Raw genomic sequence first — 22,029 nt, 5'->3', positions numbered from 1 at the left:
ATCGGCAGCCTAACCTTAACATCCTCTCCCGCAGGCAAACCCTAACCCTCCCCCTAGTGCCTAACCCTAAACCTAATACTAACTGCCGCAATTTGTCTATATTTTTGACCACAGTATTTTTACATTTTTACAGCCAGTATTGTGACTTTTGGGATGGTGATCATCAGGATCCTGACTACATTGCACATAAATAATGCCCCTCCCAGGCCACATTATATAAATGTATTTATTATATTTACAAACAGTAGGTTATATAATACTTATTGTGCAGCTCTTTATAGAAAATATTTGCCCATGTCACGGGAACATAAAGAGAGGAAAAGGCCCATGTGCAGTGTCCGTCCAGGCCCCCCTCCTCTCTAGCCTGCAGCACTTTAGTGAGCCTGCAGAACTTTAGTGAGCATTAGTAGACTATGGCATTGTGCCAGAGTCTACTACGCATGAGCAGTCTCCAGAAAAATGGATGCCACACCATTTTCGCGGATTTTTGAGCAGTGCTGCCGCTGCCAACATGGGACTCTGGAAAGGTGAGTGTAGAAGAAATGGGTGCAGGGTGTGTGATGTGGGCCCCTCTGGATCCAGGGACCAGTGTGCACCTCACACCCTGCACCCATTATAGGTATACATCTGAGCCACTTACATCAGTTCCTACACACTGTTAATTTAACTACATAGAATAGCTGAGTGGGTGAGTAGTGTGCAGGGGCGGAACTGTCAGAGACAAGGGAGTCAATTGCCGCCGGGCTCCAGTCCTGAAGGGGGCAGTTCCTCCATTGTCTCTCGGACGTTCCGTGCCCATCCTTTTATAACAGACTGTCAGCAGTGTGGTGCGCCCGGCTCCGTTCTCCTGTCCGTTTCCCTGCCACTGCTGCAGTGCTGCTCAGTAGTCACTCCCCTGAGACCTGAGCACTGCTGTCAGTTACCGAGAGGAGAACTCTGGGCTGTCTTTCCTCAGTGACAACTGCACTGGGTCCACCTCCTGCTCTGTCCCTTATCGGGTAAGCCATTCCCCCATTTTGCCTCATTCACTGAAGGGCTACAAGGGGACCCGGGGCTTGTTTCACAGCTCTGCCTGGGTTTGCCTCCGACTCCACTTTACCTGGCTCCTGTCACTCAACTGCGGCTTCCACTCCCAGCCACCAGGCAGCCTTGGCCCCTGACAGGCAGCACACTTTCAGAGGCAGTATTACTTTCCTCAGTGTCCTCAGCGCTCCTAGCCGCGCAACTCCTCTCTGCCCCAGGCTACCTCACAAAGTGCCTGACAGACAGCGCTTTCCTTCAGCACTGAAACTGTCCTCCCCACAAGCACTTCACCAATGGTCAGTGTCCTCTCTTATTTTAATGGTCGGGGTTTAGCCCCTGGATGTTTCCTGTCTGATTGCGAGTCACTGTGCAGACTTTATATCTACATATACTAGTAATTGCTCCCCAGCTTATCCTCACCATATCCTGCATGGGGGTCCATATTAGGGGGATTTAGGGGATAGTTGAAGTAGTGGGGTGCCGCAAGTTCACAAGTAGTGCAGGTGCCGGCTATTGGGAAACAAGGAGGATGAGGTCGAGCTTGAGTGTAGTAATGTGGGGAGTGAGTCAACACTAGCGGAAGAAATTGGTTATGACTACAACAGTTTAACAGGGTGCGGAGAGGCAGAGGTATGGGACTGGTTATGGCATGGGGTGCAGTGCTGGGAAGCGGATGAGTGTTTGTCCTGTTGCTAGGTACTGTAAAAGAGTGTCAGGTAACTGCCTTCAATGCCCACTGCTGTCATCGCTCACTGCCACCCCTCTCCTAGCACTGGCTTCTGCACGTATCATAATAATTGCCTCATACCTGGTTGCATAATATGTATGTACATGAAGTAAATACAGCATAGCCAGTGGTGAGTGGGACTGGAGGGAGGTGATACAGTACCTCTTCCCACCAGTGCTGATTTCAGGGCTGTGTCCTGGTCCTGTCTCCCCTCTCTCCTGGTCCTTCTGTCCCATCACCCCTGTCACCTCTGTGCTGGCTCTGTCTCCCCTCTTTCCTGACCCTTCTGCCCTGTTTCTGCCACCCCAGTCCTGTACCTGACACCACTGTTCTGTCTCTGTCACCCCTGTCCTGTCCCTGTCACCTCTGTGCTGGCCCTGTCTCCCCTCCCTCCTATCCCTGTCACCCCAGTCCTGTCCCTGTCGCGTGTAGTATGGAAGGTAGATAGTAACTAGGTCGACAGTATCTAGGTCGACCACTATAGGTCGACAGTAACTAGGACGACAGTGTCTCTAGGTCGACAGCGTCTTTAGGTTGACATGGTCTAGGTCGAGAGGACAAAAGGTCGAGATGAGTTTTTTATGTTTTTTTGGTGTCTTTTTCTTCATAGAGTGACCGGGAATCCCAATTAGTGCACCGTGTCCCCTCGCATAGCTCGCTTTGCTTGCCATGCTTCGGGCAAGGTGCCTAGCTTTGCTACCGCTTCACTTGGCACAGATTACCATTCCAATCGTAGTCCACGTGGATCATTAAGTATGAAAAGGTTAAAAAAAAGAAAATAATCGTGAAAAACTCATGTCGACCTTTTGACCTGTCGACCTAGAACATGTCAACCTAGAGACCCTGTTGACCTAGAAACCCTGTCGACCTAGTTGCTGTCAACCAATGGTGGTCGACCTAGATAGTGTTGACCTAGAGACCGGAACCCGTCCCTGTTATCCCTCTCTCCAGACCCTTCTGTTCTGTCCCTGACCCCTCTGTCCTTGTCCTTTCACCTCTGTCCCGGTTCTGTCCCTGCCACCCCTGTCCTGTGCCTGTCACCTCTGTCCTGATCCTGTTAACCCTCTCTCCTATCCCTTTGGTTCTGTCCCTGTCCCCTCTGTCCTGGTTCCTCTATTCAGGTTCTGCCCCTGTTACTTCTATCTTGTCCCTGTCATCTCTGTCCTGTCCCCATCACCCTTATCCTGTCCCTGTCCCCTCTGTCCTAGCCCTTTCACCTATGTCCTGGTCCTGTCATCTCACTATTGTCTCTGTCACCTCTATCTTGGTTCTCTATCCTGTCATTTCTGTTCTTTCCCACTGTTCTGTCCCTGTCACCTTTGTATTGGCCCTGCCACCTCTGTCCTGTACCTGACACCCTTATGTCCCCTCTTTTCTGTCATGGCCCTTTCCTCTCCCTGTGCTCTCTGTCCTGGCACTGTTACCTCTGTTCTGTCTTGGCCCTGTCACCCATGTCCTGTTCTTTTCCTCTCTGTCTTAGTCTGTCCTGTCCCCACTGTACTGTCTCTGTCATCTCAGTACTGGCCCTGTCACCCCTGTCCTGGCACTGTCCCTCCTGTACTGTCACCTTTGTCCTAGCCTCAATTTATATATATAATTTTCCCTTTTTTTCAAGGGGTGGGGGCACCAAACTCTAATTTGTCTCTGGGCGATGAGGATGAACCTACACCACTGTAGTGTGGTGCTACTGTACAGGGTGCACAGCTACTGTAACAAGGTGATAAGTGCCTGACTGGTGAGTATCTACTCTGTGCTGTACTGTCATTTACCTTTCCTTATTCTAAGCAGGCTGTGGGCTGCCCTTGGGATAAATATTCATGTATCTATAAAGTCTATTCCCAGATCCCTATAAATGGTGCATAATTTAACATAGGGTCACCAATCTTGGTGTGGAAAGTAAAGCTGCGTTTCAATGCAAGTGTGCTGTATACAGTGAGCCACTAGCAAGGTGATAAGTGCCTGACTGTTAGTATACAATCTGTTCTACTGTCACCTACCTCACCTATTCCAACCAAATCATAGGTTGTCCTTAGGAAAAGACGCTCTAAAGGCGAGCAAAGTACAGTATGGATGAGGTGCTTGTGTGAGGATGACCTTTCTTCCAACAATTTCCCTTAAGATCCCCTATCTTGGTGAGAAAGGACAGTGGCCCATTCTGTGATCTTTTCCTGTAGTGATATTGTTCCCCTCTACAGGAATTCCTGTTGTCATGTAAAGAATAACCTATCGCCAGGGGTGTAGCAAGGGTGGCTACAGTGGACCGCAAGGTCCAGATGCAAAAAAAGTTAGAGGGCGTAGATGGGACACAAGCTGACTTATACTCAGAGACTAGGTGGTGAACAGGTCAGGCCAGTGGTGACAGCAGGAGACACTGACATCCAGCACATGCTGGAGCTCTGCCCATCCTCTTTATATGTCTCACTGTCTGCTTGAAGCTGTGCAGCCGGGCTACTTTTGTCCTGTAGCCCTCAATGCTGCATGCACCTCTTTTTGCCCTGGCTGCTGCAGCACCTCTCTCTTCCCCGGATGCTGTAGCGCCTCTCTGTGCCCCGGCTGCTACAGCACCTCTTTCTGCCCCGGCTGCTGCAGCACCACTTTCTGTCTCGACTGCTGCAGACCTCTCTCTGCCCCAACTGTTTTAGCACCCCTCTCTGCCCCGGCTGTTACAGAACCTCTCTCTACATTGATGCTGCAGCACCTCACTATGCCCCAGCTGCTGCTGCAGCACCTTTCTCTGCATTAGAAGCTGATACATACATATATAAATGGCTCTTCTGTGGTGTAACATGTATAAGCGGCTCTACTGTGGTGTAACGTATATAAGCGGCTCTGCTGTGTGGTGTAACGTGTATAAGCATCTCTACTGTGTGGTGTAACGTGTATAAGCATCTCTACTGTGTGATGTAAAGTGATTAACGGAAACTACTGAGCAGTGTAATGTGAATTGGTACTATTCTGTGGTCACACCCCGACCCCATGAAATTTTAAATTTGGGTGGGGGGGTTGGTACCCAAAGGAATCTTTCGTTCTGAGCTCTGCAAGGTCTAGAACCGGCCCTGTCACCAATTTAGAGTTTTTAAATATTTTTTATTTTCAAATATAGCATGCCACCACATGTTAGCCAGGCCCCCAATTCAGTACAGAGGAAGGGGCGTCAAAACATACCCTTGCTCCAGGCACCATGGCGCCTAGCTACACCTCTGCCTATCGCAGATCTAAGTACCCCTGTGGGACTCTTTTTAAACTACACTTTAATGTAAATCATACATTGTAAAAGAATATGAACATAATGGACATACAAAGAAAACAAATTATTTTTTTAAAATGAACTAGTCAGAATTACAATGGACATTTCCCATACTATTAACACCCACCGGAAGTTGTGTTGGGAGGAGAAAGGTCGATTTTCATTAATTTCAGATAGAATAGAAATCGATCTAAATCGATGTTGGGTTTCCGGGGCTAAAACACACATTTACTTACATTTAAAAATGAATATACCATAAAAAAATAAAAAAATAAAAGTATTAGTAAATGTGTGTTTTAGCTCCTTAGACACAACTTCAATCGAGATTGATTTTCATCAATTTGGAATCGATAAAAATTGATGAAAATTTACATTTAGTAAATATACCCCCTAGTGTTTACAGTACATGTATATTTTTATTCTAGGAGTTTGGGAAACATAGTTTAAATTTGTTTCTAAATATTTTTAAAACAAGAGCAAAGTGTGCTAATAATAATAATAATCATCAGACAGTGGGTATTTTGCACCAGGAGTCAAGCACCCCACAGCAGATATGCTTCCTGACAAAGTATATATGGTGTATATATGGTACATATATATATATATATATATATATATATATAAAATACAGGATTATCCACCTAGTGGAACAGATAGCACTCTCCGGACTTTACTTCAATAAATCAGCAAAGAAAGTATTTAATGTAAAGGTAATCTCACAGTTCCAATGTAATATCCATTTGCTGACCACGCTGTGATGATGGCTGCTTTGACCACGTTGTAACTCCTTGACAAAGGTCCTGGTGTGGACCGAAACGTCGGAAATGGATATTACATTGGAACTGTGAGATTACCTTTACATGAAATACTTTCTTTGCTGATTTATTGAAGTAAAGTCTGGAGAGTGCTATCTGTTCCACTAGGTGGATAATCCTGTATTGTACTATGGGTCCCACCTATATGTGGGTCGGACTCTGATTGGCACCCCAGTTGTTGGCAGAGTTGTGTGAGAGTGCAGGGATCTGTATGTATATATATATATATATATATATATATATATGGTATATACAGTATATTGTATGGTGCATCCCCCTCCCACTGTGCTGCAATTACATTAAGAGGTACTTGGTCTTTGCTAACGTGCCTCTACCCTGCCATAGTCTGCCTCTCTAAGCACACATGTATGTATGTACTGTATGCGTATATGTGTTTTTTACGCAAACATAACAAGAGTTTAACATGTATGAGGCCAATAGTACACAGTGCTGTAGGGCAAAGTGCAAGCTTTAAAAAGACAGGGCCTGATCCAGAGATGGATGCTGCTACGTCTCCTCTTGTGTCTGTTGCCGGAGTCACAGCTGCGACTGTACCGTAGGCAAATGCATCAGCCCTTCCGCTGGTGTAGTCGCCTGCATCTGAGTGTGCAGGCACTGTGACATCCCCTTATGAAAACTGCACCAAAAGCCCTTTAATACATTTGAGTGAAAATAATATGTGAAAAGTGAAAAAACTAATTTTTTCACATTATTTTAGTTAAAAAAAAAACCTTGATAAATCGCCCCCTAAATGCTTAGATGAATAATATGTATTTTTTTTTACAAAACTACAGTAAATCTGAAAGGTCTTTTAAGGTAATAGAAACTAATTCCAAGTATAGGCTTGCTTCCCTTTCTTAACCTATAAATTAAATTGTTTTACATTGTCATACTGTATGCTGTATTTTCATGGTAACAAAACAAACACTACCAATAAATTTCAAGTATGTTATCATCCCCCAAAGCATGCATTTTTTAGCACGTAATTCATGACTTTCAGTATCCGACAACACTTCATCAACAGACTGCTTTCTGTACCCCCACTCTCTACCAATGTTTAAATATGATCAGGTAATGTACTTGAGCATTGAAATGATATAGTGGCATAATGTGTTCTGTTGATATTCCTGGACATGGCTCATTGATAATCATGTTACTTTATGCTCAATTACAGCTCCCTGCTTGTTTAGATTTTGTATACTGACACTAGTGCACTCCACCATTTCACTATATTATCATTATTCCCTTCTTGTGTTGGGTTCATCAGCAAATGTAAGCCATACTTGCCTACTTTTGAAAACTAGAATCAGGGAGATTACAGTAGGATGTGACACGCAAAGCAATGCTAAGGGGCTGTGTGATACTCTTAAATGCTTGTCGTTGCAAGATATTTCTATATAAGATTAGTAGAAATATATTTTGGGACGTTTTGCAAGTATTGATGCTAATATTGCTTTCTGCAATACAGGGTTTCTTGTTACCATTACATATTCGCTGTGGTATTTCTTTTCTTCTCACTAATACCCCTTTCCCATCTCCAATGCCGGATCCCACCTGGGAATTGGAAACGGGTCCTTCACGGGTGAGATCCGGCATTGGAGACTCTCCTACCCTTTTTGGCTGGCTGTCCGACCTGGCAATATGCCATAGCGGTGAGGGGCGGAGCCGGCAGCGGGGACAGAGGCGGTGCTGGTAGATGAGCTCATCTCTGCGCCGCCTCTCCATATCTAGTAAACGGGTCCCAGGTCGCATCGGCCCGGGAATTCCGTTTACGCAGCCACTGACCCGGTATTCAACCCGGGAATAATACTGCTTATAACCCGGGTTGAATTACTGGGTCAGTCAACCTGGGAATTTGGACTTGGTGCTTTCACACCGCACACTGACCCGTGGGTGATTTGTGCAATGTGAAAGGGGTATAAGCACTATATATATATATATATATATATATATATATATATATATAAATGTGATGCCTATGCAATACAGTACATTCCAAATGCAATTTGAGCTTGTGTGAATTCATCCCTCAACTTATAAGTAAATTATGATTTTGGTGTATTAAATGTTATTTCATTGTGAAAACTAGATTGTTTGCAACTTGTAGGCACTACCTATATTTATTGGATGTGCTGTTTTTCATAGCATTACAGCATTAACCAAATCATTACAGACACCAGATACTCTAATTAAACAAATGTGCTTAACTACAGAAAGATTACTAACAACAGTTCTTACCCTAACAGCAGCAGCAAACTATGGATGAGTGCACACACAGCACAGATAAGAGGACCCTGCTGTGTGTGATCATGTGTTGCTGTCTTGCTCTCCTGACAGGGTTTCTTACAAGGGGGGATAATGAGTGTCATTAGCAGTGACTCCTGAGCAGCTATAGCAAATCCCTGTTCTGCAAAGAAATTCCTTAGTGTCACCCCTTGCAGAATCTGAAGAATCCAGGAGATCTGACCTACAAATCATGGCAGCAGGAGATTTACGGCTGAAATTGGAGCATCCTGTGAGGGTAGGCAACTATGAGCAAGTATGAACTGACTCCTAGTAAATACTGATACCTTTATCGTTACTATTTTGCGCTGAATAATGAAACAGATCATACTAGTGCCAGAGCTTGTGTAAAAAGAGTACAAATAACCTTATGCAGTAGGTTACAATTCATATATATTTTTTAAGTATTGTCTTTTCAGGTTGTATACGGTCTGACTTTTTACCATCATAAAATATGAATTGATAAATTATTCCAACATCAAGGACCAAGTTAATACATTGGTCTTTCACCTGTGAGATTTCTGGGTAGATGGGGATAGCTGTTGATTTAATAGCGGTGCTAAAAATGCATTGTCAGTGCTTATTAGGGAAACTGTAGGTCATTTTTTGTGTAAAAAAAAAAAAGTGAATGCTATTGATTTAATGTTGGAGCCAGTTGGTGTGCCCAACATTTCAAGATCTGTCTAAGCAGCAACTGTAGTAGAGCATGATTCAGAGGTGTATGCAGATCTTGTGCAATTGTGATTTCCAACAGATTCTGATATGCAAAGATATGCAAAATGGACATTTAAGCATTCCCCATGGGCACTACAGTAATTCCAGCAATGGCCACTTTGCATATCTGAGCAATGCTCAAGTGCGCAGGTGGTTCTGGTCTCTCCACCACTGACGTATCATCCATTGCAACATTGACTCTTTGAGCAGCCCCTGCCTGGTGCACAGCCTCCCTTGTAACTTTCTTATGATATTGCTACTGTGACTGCGGTGCTGTGTAAGGAAATAGCAGCCATTTGCTGAAATTGGCCCATGACACTCCTATAACATACACATGCAGCCTGCTTTTTTTGTGAAGACTTTAGGTTACCTCCCAGTCTCCACCCTGAACCGCCCACAGATCACAGAAGCTGTCTCAAGTATTAGCGATGTTGTGATTAAATGCATATGCCAATGCACACTTTGGTTCATGCGTGCACAGTAAGGGTTTCCTTGGCTTTATGCATGTACAGTAAGTACTGCGTCCATCTGAATCAGGCTCAAAGGGGTAAATGTACTAAGGTGGGAGTTTTCAGAACTGGTGATGTTGCCCATAGCAACCAATCAGAGTCTATCTTTTATTTTCTAGAAGCAGCTAGATAAATGTTAAGTAGAATCTGATTGGTGGCTGTGGGCAAGATCACCAGTTCGAAAAATAACTCCCACCTTAGTAAATTTACCTCAGAGCCTCCAGATGATTATCAATCATGGAAAATCCCATTACAGTTATCTTTAGGATATTGTAGGACTCAAATTCACTATGAAGAAATACAGTATGTGACTGTTGTTGAATTTGACCCTTACAAACTAGTGAATTTCAGAGATAATTTAGTACACATGTAAATTTACAAATCAAACAAAACAAAACTGCCAAATTGAGAATAGATTTAAATGCTGAGTACTCTTGAATATGCAATGTAAACAAACTTAAATAACCAAGAATAATCATTCCCAACCGTGAACTATCTAAACTTATAACAGGTGACCGTCACTTATACACAGGAGCCCATGAGAATTCCCTGGAATGCAAACAAAAAAGAAATTGGCAGGTTAACAATATTTGCAATAATGCTAACAGGAGTTTTCTCTCTGCTGATGTAGTGCACTCTGTATTTAGGACAGTAACCAGTAAAGCACAAATAGCTGTGCTGACTGAAGGCCATCGAAAAAGCTGGACTGGAGTAACAGACTCGGCCAATAGGGTATCTGCAGATCAATTGCAAGTGATAGCCCTGCTGGACAAAAACATACAGTATTTATTTAATTTGATACTGTAGGTAATTATTAATAGTTTCAATGATAACTCTGTCATACAACTGAAAAAATGAGTTTATTAATCTTTTGAAATGGTCAAATAAAGTCATTTGAATACTTTTAAAACACAATGTGACCCTGACATTTAAAACAGCAATAATATAATAATAATAATAATAATAATAATAATAATAATTTTATTTATAAAGCGCTCTTGAATATTGAAGATAAAACACTCCTGGTTTTGCATGTAATATTATTGCTGTTTTAAAATGTGGGGTCAAACCCACTGCAAATCCGAAGCTTGCAAAAGTCACCACTTACTAAATGTAGGCCATTAAATCAATGTCTTGGTTACACTAATTGTAGAGATGCACGAAGCTGCAGTGTAACTCTTCATAAATTGGGGTTTGTAGCAGAAACATCCATTGTATAGGAGTGCATAGGGTTGGACTGGCCCACAGGGGTACAGGGGAAACCCCCAATGGGCCCCACTCCCTGAGGGCCCATCTCCTCTTCTAGGTATCCAGTTCCAGGCTGTGCACTTGAATAATACATTTTGCATATGTTACATTATACTAGGGCTATGGGATATTTTGTACAGTACATTATAGTTAATCTGGTACATTATCATACATGCACTAGCAGTATTTACTATATTTATTTATCAATGGCACAGCACATGTACTCTCCAATGCAGGCATTCCCAACCTCGGTCCTCAAGACACACTAACAGTCCACGTATTAGAGATAGGCATGCTTGAGCACAGGTGACTTAATTAGTACCTCACTTATTTTGATTTAACAATCTGTGCTGAAGCCTGGCTATCACTAAAACCTGCCCTGTTAGTGTGTCTTGAGGACCGAGGTTGGGAATGCCTGCTCTAATGGGTAGCCAAACCAATGTGGTGGCTGGCCATACCCCCTATGGAGACTGACCACACACCTAAACATGGGCCCCTACCACTGCATTCCCCTGGTGGGCCCTTCATGCCCCAGGCTGACCCTAGAAGTGCAAAATTCCAGCAAAAATAGTTTGCTTTTGTCATTCCATGTAACGTAATTCTGTGCTGCATTTCTGTTGCTTATCACACACACAAATACATACAAGCCTTTGAACACTTCCCCCCACCCCACAGCCTGGTCAGTGAGCTACGGAGCCTGCCTGCCCAGAAAGAAGGGAGAACCTGCAATCTGGCTAAAGTCCTCCTCCATGAGAACACCTGACACTGGCATTCTGCTCCTCACCACCAGCTGCTCGCTGCCTGCTGCTGCCGGGTCACTCAACAGTTGAAGACTGCCTGGCCCTGGCAAGCAGCTGCAGTTAGTAAATGTGGTGCCGCCAGAGGTGGTTCAATGACATGTGCTAGGCCCCACCCCCTAAAGATGTAGGCGTAGCTATAAATCACCGTGGTCCACCAGTGAAACCCCCTGAACCGCGGCAGGCCAGTCCGAGCCTGATGTCATCTATAAAAATGACAATGTACTACTTTGAGAACCCTCCTTGAGATTCACAACACCAAAGGAAGAACGGAGCAAAAAATAGCCAACAGTTTAATTGCACAGGCAAACCCATGCGAGCAGAGCCGGCCCTAGTCAATATGATGCCCTAGGCAAGATTTTGGCTGGTGCCCCCTAGAACCGCTGCTAGATATGCCTCTGACCCTTCACCCCTTTCCCAGCACTATCACCCCTCACCCATAGCAGTCCTCATTTTGGTGTTCCTACCCCCTATATTTTAAATAGGAACAGTGCACACTTTCAGCGCGTGGCCCAAAAAGGGGTGTGTTCTTGCTGGGAAGGGGCATGGCCACACAATAGTACCCCCAATTCAAATTACGCCTTGAAGTAGTGCAACTTTATTCACATTACATCACACTGAATTGCTCCTTATTCACATTACACCACACCATATTGCTTTGTATTCACATTAGACCACACAATAGTGCCTTTTCTATACATTACACCACACAGAAGAGCACCTTATACACATAATGCCACATATTAGTAATGCCTTTAGGGCATTGCTTGCAAGGGGTGGGGTTGGCGCAGGGAGCAGTGCCACCTTGTTACGCCGCTGGGCACAATGTGAATTATTCAGTGCAATTATAGTCACAGCAGTGACCACACACTTAGGGCCTGATTTATTACACATATGTTGCACATTATTAATAATAATAATAATAATTTTATTTATATAGCGCTCCTTTCTCCAATAGGACTCAAGGCGCTTAACAGATACATAGCATAATATAGTACAGAAAATAATGAAGTACATTTTCATAAAATACAGAAGCATGAAGATACTAAAAGGGACACTATGGAAATGCTTGAGTAAACAGGAATTAATGCATTTATACACATGACACACATAATGCCCCTTACACATATGCCGAACACTATTGCGCAATGAACCTACCCGCACACAGCACTCACACGGCTGCTATCACTGTGACCTCTGCCTCTTCTTGATGTGTGCTCATACATCTTGCCTCAATACGCCATGCAGCAGGAGATAACTGGCATGAGTCAGATGGCAGCTCTAGGCCAGCTCGGCTAACGTTGGGCACCTTTGTTTGCAGAAAATGTGTCTTATTTTCATTGCTATGTGACTAGGACACACAAACAGCTTTTGCTGATTAAAATGATATGCAGCATGCCTATATTCTGTGTGCTACTGTTACTGTATCTGCATACGAAATGCTACGTTACAGTGATTTCCAGGAATACACTATAATGTAGCATTTCATATGCAAATACAGCCGCAGTCAATAGTCGGAATATAGGCATGCTGTATATCATTTCAATCAGCAGAATCTGCTTGTGACCCTGGGCATTCCAAATGCCCTAGGCATTTGCCTAGTTTGCCTATGCCTAGGGCCGGCTCTGCATGCGAGCCACCTAATTGATTATGGGGTTAGAGGCACTGGTTTATGAGGAAAGGCTTACTAGGCTAGATATGTTTACAATGGAAAAGAGGCGGCTGAGAGGGGACATTATTAATATTTACAAACATATAAAGGGACAAAACAAGTATCTATCAGGAGATTTGTTTATTGAAAAATCCTTACACAGGACACATGGACACCATCTGAAAATGTCACACCCAACGAAGGAAGCAAGAGGTTCCGTATTGCACCCTCTTTTAACACTCGCCTCAAAAGTCCTTTGCAGTATTACAGGGCAGCGCATCAGGGGGACAGCATGTACTAGTGCCAACAGTGGCGTAACTAGAAATTTTTCTCCCCCAAGCCAAAAAAATCCTTCGGCGCCGCCAAAGAGGGTGTGTGTCTTCGTTGAAATGGGCGTGGCTTCACATAAAGGGGCGTGGCATTGCAGGAAAAGACTACCTTATACCCCAGTTTTGCAACCTGCACGCCCAGACGTTAGCCATCACAGGTAAGAAAAATAATCCTGATTCATGCCCCTTACATTATTTGTCATTTTTCCTCCTTATACTAATGCCCAGTATACATTATTCCACATACTGCAATGGCCTTAGCCATTATGCCACACACAATAATGCACATGACACAATATGCACACACTGTAATGCCCCCGACACATTATGCCACACACCGTAATGCCTGTGACACATTATGACAGGAATCGCAATGCCCGTTATACATTATGCTACACACTGCAATGCCCCTGATACATTATAGCACATACAATGTCTGTGACACAGTATGACACACACCACAATGATCCTGAGACATTATACCACATACCACAATGCCCGTGATATAGTATACAACACACCGTAATGCCTGACACATTATGACACACACCGCAATGTCCGTGATACATTATGCCACACACCGTAATGCCCATTACACATTAAGTTCTACAGTAAGGCTTCTAATTACTTTTAAATTACCTGCTCGTTGCCAGGGGTTTCATGCTCTTGGTTCCATGCACGGTGCCTGGGGTTTTCATGCTCAGGGTGTCATGCTCGTTGCCAGGGGTTTCATGCACTGGGTGTCATGCTCGTTGCCAGCGGTTTCATGCTCTTGGTTCCATGCACGGTGCCAGGGGTTTTCATGCTCAGGGTGTCATGCTCGTTGCCAGGGGTTTCATGCACTGGGTGTCATGCTCGTTGCCAGGGGTTTCATGCACTGGGTGTCATGCTTGTTGCCAGGGGTTTCATGCACTGGGTGTCATGCTAGTTGCTAGGGGGTAGTGCTTGTTGCTAGGGCCATGCTCCCAGTGCCACATATGCCCCCAGTGCCAGATATTCCCCCACAGTGCCAGGTATATGCCCCCAGTGCCAGATATTCCCCCACAGTGCCAGGTACATGCCCCCAGTGCCACATATACCCCCCCCAGTGCCACATATGCCCCCTCAGTGCCTGCTCCCCCCAGTGCCAGATATTCCCCCACAGTGCCACATATGCCCCCTCAGTGCCTGCGCCCCCCAGTGCCAGATATTCCCCCACAGTGCCAGGTATATGCCCCCAGTGCCAGATATTCCCCCACATTGCCAGGTATATGCCCCCAGTGCCAGATATTCCCCCACAGTGCCAGGTATATGCCCCCAGTGCCAGATATTCCCCCACAGTGCCTGCTCCCCACCCCCACCCCCCGCTCCTTTGTGTTGGAGGGACACGGAGCGCATAGCGCGCCTCTCCTGTGTCCCTCCTGGCTCTCCTGCCGGTCTAATAAAGGAAGTGCCGGTTCGTGAGCCAATCAGAGCTCACGAACGGCACTTCCTTTATTAGACCGGCCGGGGGAGAGCCAGGGAGGGACACAGGAGAGGCGCGCGATGTGCGCTCCGTGTCCCTCCTTGCAGCAGCGGAGGGAAGGAGACCGCAGATTGACATGCAGACGCTCGTCCGCATGTCAATCTGTGCAAAGTCAGTGGCGCCCCCGCAGCCCCTCGCCCCCAAGCCACTGCGAGGACTGCGGGGGCAGTAGTTACGCCACTGAGTGCCAACGTGTTTTAAGCAGGGTGTGTTCTTTGTCAAGTCTGTTATTCTTTTGTTATTGGGATATCACAAGTGTGGGTTCCTACTTCCTAGGTAGCTTTATTGTGCCTTGAAATACTCCAACCTTCTTTTCAAATTCTATCATTGTCTAAGCTGAAATAGAGAAATGACAGCTAGAATCTGATTGGCTGCTATGACCGACACCACCAGTGTTCATTTTTAGAAACTTTAGTAAATCTACCCCATAGGAGCATAACATATGCAATAGCTAACAATAAAGATACACAAAATATTCTTGTCATAAGGACACTTAAAAAATGAATGCAACTCATTACTACATGATGGGTGTCATTCCGAGTTGATCGCTCGCTGCCGATTTTCGCAACGCAGCGATCAGGTGAAAAAACTGCATTTCTGCGCATGCGTATGCCCCGCAATGTGCACACGTGAAATACAGGTACAAAGCTCTTTGTGGTTGTGCTCAGGTTCTAGCATAGTTTTCCTTCGCACTGGCGGCTGCAAGAAGATTGACAGGAAGGGGGCGTTTCTGGGTGTTACCTGACCATTTTCAGGGAGTATTTGCGAAAACGCAGGCATGTCTGAAAAAACGCAGGTGTGGCTGGGCATTTGCTGGGCGGGTGTATGACGTCAAATCCGGACACGAATAGGCTGAAGTGATCGCAAGCACTGAGTAGGTTCAGAGCTACTCTGAAACTACACAAACTGTTTTTGCAGAGCTCGGCTGCACATGCGTTCGCACTTCTGCTAAGCTAAAATACACTCCCCAGTGGGCGGCAGCATAGCGTTTGTACGGCTGCTAAAACTAGCTAGCGAGCGATCAACTCGGAATTACCCCCGGTAGTTCACCCATTTTCACCAGCTTTTTGCAATATAGTGGACACCCCTTCTAAACACTGTATAGTCATAATGCTTCATACTGTACTATCATCTATAGAATTACCTTACACTAGATTCTGTACTTACTGTAAATTATTTTGCTTCCAAAAACAGAATCAATCAGTAATACTGATTAATACATTTTACACTGGCCAAAACACTTGAAAAATTGTCATTTCAAACTCACTAATTATAACATCAAGGAGTTTTTACATCTATTCTCCAAGGTACAGTAGAGAGTAATGTCCTAATATCATGGTCACTCTGATTGTCAGACAATAGTGGCAGTACTGGTAGTTGTACCCTTCCTATACTTGGATGTAAAGCAACAATAGAGGAATATTACACATTTGAAAATGAGCACCCGGCCACATCATCAAGATAGCGTCCTAGTGTTGTCTGATGAAGGTCAACAGTTACGTAAACTTCTGTGCTACAGTATACTGTATATATATATACTATATGCACACACACACACACATACATACAGTATATACATACATACAAACATACATACATACACACACACACACACACACACACATACATACACATACACATACACACACATGGTCAAAATCAGCGGGATGGGTATGAAATACAGTCAATGGGGACCCCAACAGTCAAAGACCACCAGTGGGATCCCGATGGCCAGAATCCTGACACATCTGGTAAAAAAATTTGCCCTGACCCTAATCCTAACCCTAACCCACTCCTCCGGCAGCCTAGCCTTAACTTCCCCTACCGCTGCCTATCCCTAACCGCCCCCCCCCCCCTCAACCTAACAGTCAGCTCCCTCCCACAGCCTAACCCTAACTATTCTGCTAGTGCCTAACCCAACCCCATCCCCTGTACTTACCTCAGGGATGTGTCTGGATTGTAAGTGTCAGGATCCCGCTGTGGTCTTCTGACAGTTGGGATCCCGACTGTTGGTATTTTAACCACATTCCAAATCAGCATACAAATCTACTACCAGTTTACAAACTACATTTCAGAATTGTATTCGAGAAAAAGTACTAAATGCAATAGAAAAGACATCAGGCAAAGTTGGAAGTGACTCATACTTATGGAGTTTAAGATATCAACCATTTTGAAGTGGATCTCCATAGAAAGAGTTTGAACTGTTCACATCATATCGAAATCATGTCAGTTACAAAGCAATTTGGCATGGCAATGAAGTATCACAGCTACAGCATGTCTGTGTACCTGTACGGCTGTAGACTAGAGACACACATGAACTGCATGAGTCATTGATGTTTTGACACAGGGAATGAAGTATGAATATACCTTTTTTTGAAGGTGAACAATAAGTAAGAACATCTGGCGTGCAGCATATTTTATCTACATTTACTCTACAAAGAGATAAATATTCTCTTTAGCAAAATGTTTAACGTGAAGTACATAATCTCTGTTCTATTGGCATCAATCCATGTACAGTGTACAGTTATATTTCTGTAATCATAGCATGCTAACAACACACATATTGCACCATTCAAGGCAGCATTTAGAGTTGGCATACAGTATGCCCTATACGAGCACTTGTGCACCACTAATGCCCATGCCACCAGTTCAATAGGGGTTTGTAAATACCAAGTTTCAAAAGAGGAAATGAAAGGAAGAATAAAGTTAGATTAACATAGAATAGTCTATGCCACTCATACCCTTCTCACACCACACAAATAACCCGGTATCGACATGGTATATTGCCGGGTCAACGCAGATCGCTGTGCGGTGTGAAAGGGTCAGTCCCGAATTCCCGGGTCGCCTGACCCAGTAATTCAACCCGGGAATAAAGAAGGGTTATTCCCAGGCTATTACCGGGTGAGGTGCAGTGTTAGCGGGTTTCCCATGTCGATGAGACCTGGGACCCGTTCACAGCATAGGGAGAGGCAGCACAGAGATGATCTCAACTTCCAGCACCGCCTCCACCCCCGCCCCCAATGACACTGTGGTCTCCGCCCCCAATGGCAACCTGACCCGGCAATATGCAGTTTTGGGGGAAGCCAGTTCTCAGGGTCCAATGCGGGTCGCACCCGGGAAGGACCCATTTCCAATTCCTGGGTGCGACCCGGCATTAGCGATCTGAAAGCAGTATTACTTACTGTATCTATGCTGCCCAAAGCATGCAAACAGAGAAACAAGGAGGAATCACCTGGTGCAAGAGCACAGCTACATTGTCTTTCTATTAACAGAGTCATAGAAGTCAGGCTAAAATGTCACAACTATTATAGTCAAAAACTTAAAAATGGAAGATGCAAAACTTCTCTCAACAGCCTTCCCTTATCAAGTCGTGCTCCTTCACATAGCAAATAGTATGTCCCGGGTCAGTGACCACCAGTTACTTGTTGCTGCTGCCAAGACAACACTGTCTATGTCAAGGCAGAAGCTCAGAATAAATACATATTCAACTGTACTGAATAGCATTAGGAGGGTTGACACCAAGGCTGTCCTAACATAACAGTGTAGTCCTGCTTCCAGTGTCTGGTAATGGTGAGGAGGCTCAAGTGGGAGAATTCCACATATCTTGTGGGGATGTTGTTGAAAAGTAAAAAGAAATTCTTTGAACTAGTAATGTAGTCAATGCCACTGCTTATAAGTGGATTAGAGAACAAATATACAAAAACAATATAATGATGAAATGTAATATGATACAGATAGTCTATCAGTAATATTAACGAGAAGCGTATCTTGGTAGGCATTTTTCCTCTAATACGAGTCCTAAACATAGTCTGATGGCACCAACACCTGGTCACTTGATAGAATGTATTCCTGGCCAGTTTCCAGAAGACCACTTTGCAATAGTCTTTGCAGAAACTGTATTACGTGGATTCCCACACTGACTTTTTGACTCAAAATCACAAGTATTGTATATACAGTGTAACAGGAAAAGACTCAATGTAGCCAAATGCTTACTTGCATTTGTAGTTTTCTGGCTTAAAATTATGCTGATGTGGAAATTGGGCATCCCACCGCTGACACTGGATTCCTTTGTATGTTGTTCTCACAGTTCCACGATAGCCTTCCCCTTGGCTCTTTATGCAATCCACTGTAATATCAGTGTGGTTGATTATGCTGTGTGCTGAAACAAGACAAGCAACTCAACAGTTAAATGTTATCTGAATGTTTATGTTCAATGAAGTCATATTCATTGTTATCACTGAGGATGGGAGAAATGTTTTCTCATGCATTATATAATGAAGGAATACGTATTATTATTATTATTATTATTATTATTATCCTTTATTTATATGTATTTATATGTATTAAAATAATCTATATTCTGTGACTATAGAGGTGACAACACTACTGTATACTGGGTCACAAACGGGTCCCATTGCTTCTGCTGAAATGAAAATGAAGCCACAGTGCCATTTAAGCTAATGGACAGCTGTTCCCATATCTAAGACTGAAACATCTGGACCACAAGATCACACTGTAATCCATGTTATGTGCTGATGTATTATGATATTTTGTTTGGCAATCTAATTCCCAGAGATGCCAGATCTTTTTATGGCATGTAAACATTACAAACACAAACATCATTTACTGGATATTATATCAAGTGTCTTTCTTTTTTTGGAAAGAGCCTAGCACTATAAATTATTGTGGATATTGCTTTTTGAAAACAATTTAAGCATTATTGACATAAAGTGCATTTTAATATGCCTGATTATTTAAGGATCTGTTTTTTTCTCATGTCTAGACTGGTTTTACAAATGTTAACAAGCATGCTAATTTTATGATTTCAGTTAGCAACCGTTTGATTTTGGTGAATTAATTCACAAACTGCAGGAGGTGTTTATTGTAGAAGTTACAACTGTTTCTGCCTAGAGACAGTGTTTCTCACGGGTTCACTACGGTATGCCGGCGGTCGGGCTCCCGGTAACTAGCATACCGGTGCTGGGAGCCCAACCGCCAGCTTACCGACAGCGTGCTGAGCGCAAATGAGCCCCTTGCGGGCTCGCTGCGCTCGCCACGCTACGGGCACGGTGGCGCGCTACGCGTGCCACGCTATTTTATTCTCCCTCCAGGGGGGTCGTGGACCCCCACGAGGGAGAATAAGTGTTAGTATGCCGGCTGTCGGGATCCCGGCGCCGGTATACTGTGCGCCGGGATCCCGTCAGTCGGCATACTGAAGACCACCCGTTTCTCACTATTCACTGCTGGCAGTTGCTTTCCTCCAGTGTCTCCGGCAATAGCAATTTCAGGCAAGAGTTTCTCCACACACATACCACCACTGTCCTCCGATCACTATCACCATCTTACTATGACCAAATTATATACATACATACATACATACATACATACATACATAAATTTAGGACCTCATTCAGTAAGGATTGCAAAATTTGCAATCACAATCCGGCCAACTATGGAACAATGGAACTGCAGTGTTTGCAGTGCGCACATGTGAGTAAAAATAGCAACAGAAATTACGTACACATCGTGATCGCAATGCAGCCACAGTTTGACTGTCAGGAAGCCGGTGTTTCTGGGCGGAAACCTGATGTTTTCTGGGTGTGTCTGAAAAAACACAGGCATGCCCAGGCGTTTTTAAGGAGGGCCACTTCCAGCCTCTTGTGTCGCAAGAACTGTGGAAGAGCTTACCTGGTGTAGATAGGAAAAATCTTCAATGTTCCGAGAATTGTGTATGGTTTTGCGATCTGCCCGCATATTGCGATGCATTTGCTATTTCTGCAATGGGCATTTTTTTATCTATTTCTGGGTGGCAACTATTTGATCGCAGTAACTGCTTTTTAGCAGAAACCGCAATACTTAATGAATAAGGTCCTATGGTCGGGCTTCTAGCGCTTTGAACATGTGGTACCCAACAGAACATAAGCATATATTTCCTGCATCCACTGCGCTTCTCATCTGCCCCATCATTATTTTACTAATAAATTGGTTCAAAAAATATTTCTATTGCTGCGATAAGCAACAAATAAAGTCTTTTTTTTGGCCCATACTGATAAGCATTGCACTTAAATTCCTTCAGATATCTTATTTCAGTTCCCTACATACTGTAGTATAGTAATGCTTCACTCTTTAGGAATCTTTGCTTAGAATAATAAGCCACCTAGCCACTTGCCTGGCATGGTCGCATCAGATGCGACCATGCCTGTAAGTGCTCTATCTGACTTGGCCGCACAGGATGCGACCAGTCAGATAGAGTGTTAGCAGCAGCAGGGAAGAGAAACTTCCCTCCGCCACTGTTGTCAGAGGATCCGGAAGGTCCCTCTGCCTCCCTGCACTCTCCCCTACTGATTGCTGATCGGTCAGCACGGCAGGACCCCCCCCCCCCCCCTCCAGCGTCTGGCAGCCACTGGGTAGTGTAACTGAACCCTCCCAAGCCACTCCCAGACTCTCCCAGTTTACCTGGAGGCTTTCCTGGCTTTCAAACTGAAAGCTGCAATGTTTCCGATGTTCGCGTTGTTCCCAATTGATGTTTCAATGTTTAAAATTTATTTTTTAACAATATTTTTTTTCTTTTTTTAACTAAAATCATTTGGGATAGGGTTAAATTCATGTTCTTCACCTAATTCACTCATAAAACACCCCAACAATTTTAAAGCGTTTTTTTGCTAAATAAATCATCAGTTAAGTGGTTAAAAGAGTGATACCACTTAGGAACATTACTTAACCAATCCTTACTGCTTAGAACGGCTGTCAGTGGTACATGGAGTTAGCTGATTCTGTTGTAGTTACTAAACTCATACTGCTTTTATTCAATAGCTTTACATACATTTACTGTAAAATAACTGCAGATTACAGTGACAATGTCAAATGTCAATAAGCCTTGAATGTACAACAAATGTACAGAACATATCCGCTAGCAGCCTAAAACAGTGCAATTTTTCATGTGGTTTCTTAACAAAGTTGCCAACCCATGAAAATGTTATTTATTGAAAGCTTTCAAAAAATGTACTGACGGCCAGCATTTTTTACTGATACAGTATTTCATTTAGAACTTATGAAAAAGTAAAAACTACATCTCTAGTGTAAAAGGACATGAAGATGAAGCTTATAACCCTTGTGAAATTCAAAACAATTTGTGCGGTGGATGTTACATTTCGTAATATCAGAGTTTGTCATAATTTTTAG

General features: G+C 44.0%; 1 protein-coding gene across 1 annotated transcript in view; it reads right to left on the bottom strand.

Moving 5' to 3' along the window:
- The window catches only part of HGF (hepatocyte growth factor), a 209,260-nt gene that overhangs the window by 92,500 nt on the left and 94,731 nt on the right, over positions 1 to 22,029 (bottom strand). Inside the window, exon 8 of the mRNA XM_063926946.1 lies at positions 18,841 to 19,006. Coding sequence (XP_063783016.1) covers positions 18,841 to 19,006 — 166 coding nt within the window. The remainder of the gene's footprint in view (positions 1 to 18,840; positions 19,007 to 22,029) is intronic.

The sequence above is a fragment of the Pseudophryne corroboree genome, chromosome 6 (genome assembly GCF_028390025.1).
Source record: "Pseudophryne corroboree isolate aPseCor3 chromosome 6, aPseCor3.hap2, whole genome shotgun sequence".
In the NCBI taxonomy this organism is placed as follows: Eukaryota; Metazoa; Chordata; class Amphibia; order Anura; family Myobatrachidae; genus Pseudophryne; species Pseudophryne corroboree.
The sequence above is the reverse complement of the archived record's forward strand: the minus strand, read 5'-3'. Positions and strand labels throughout refer to the sequence as shown.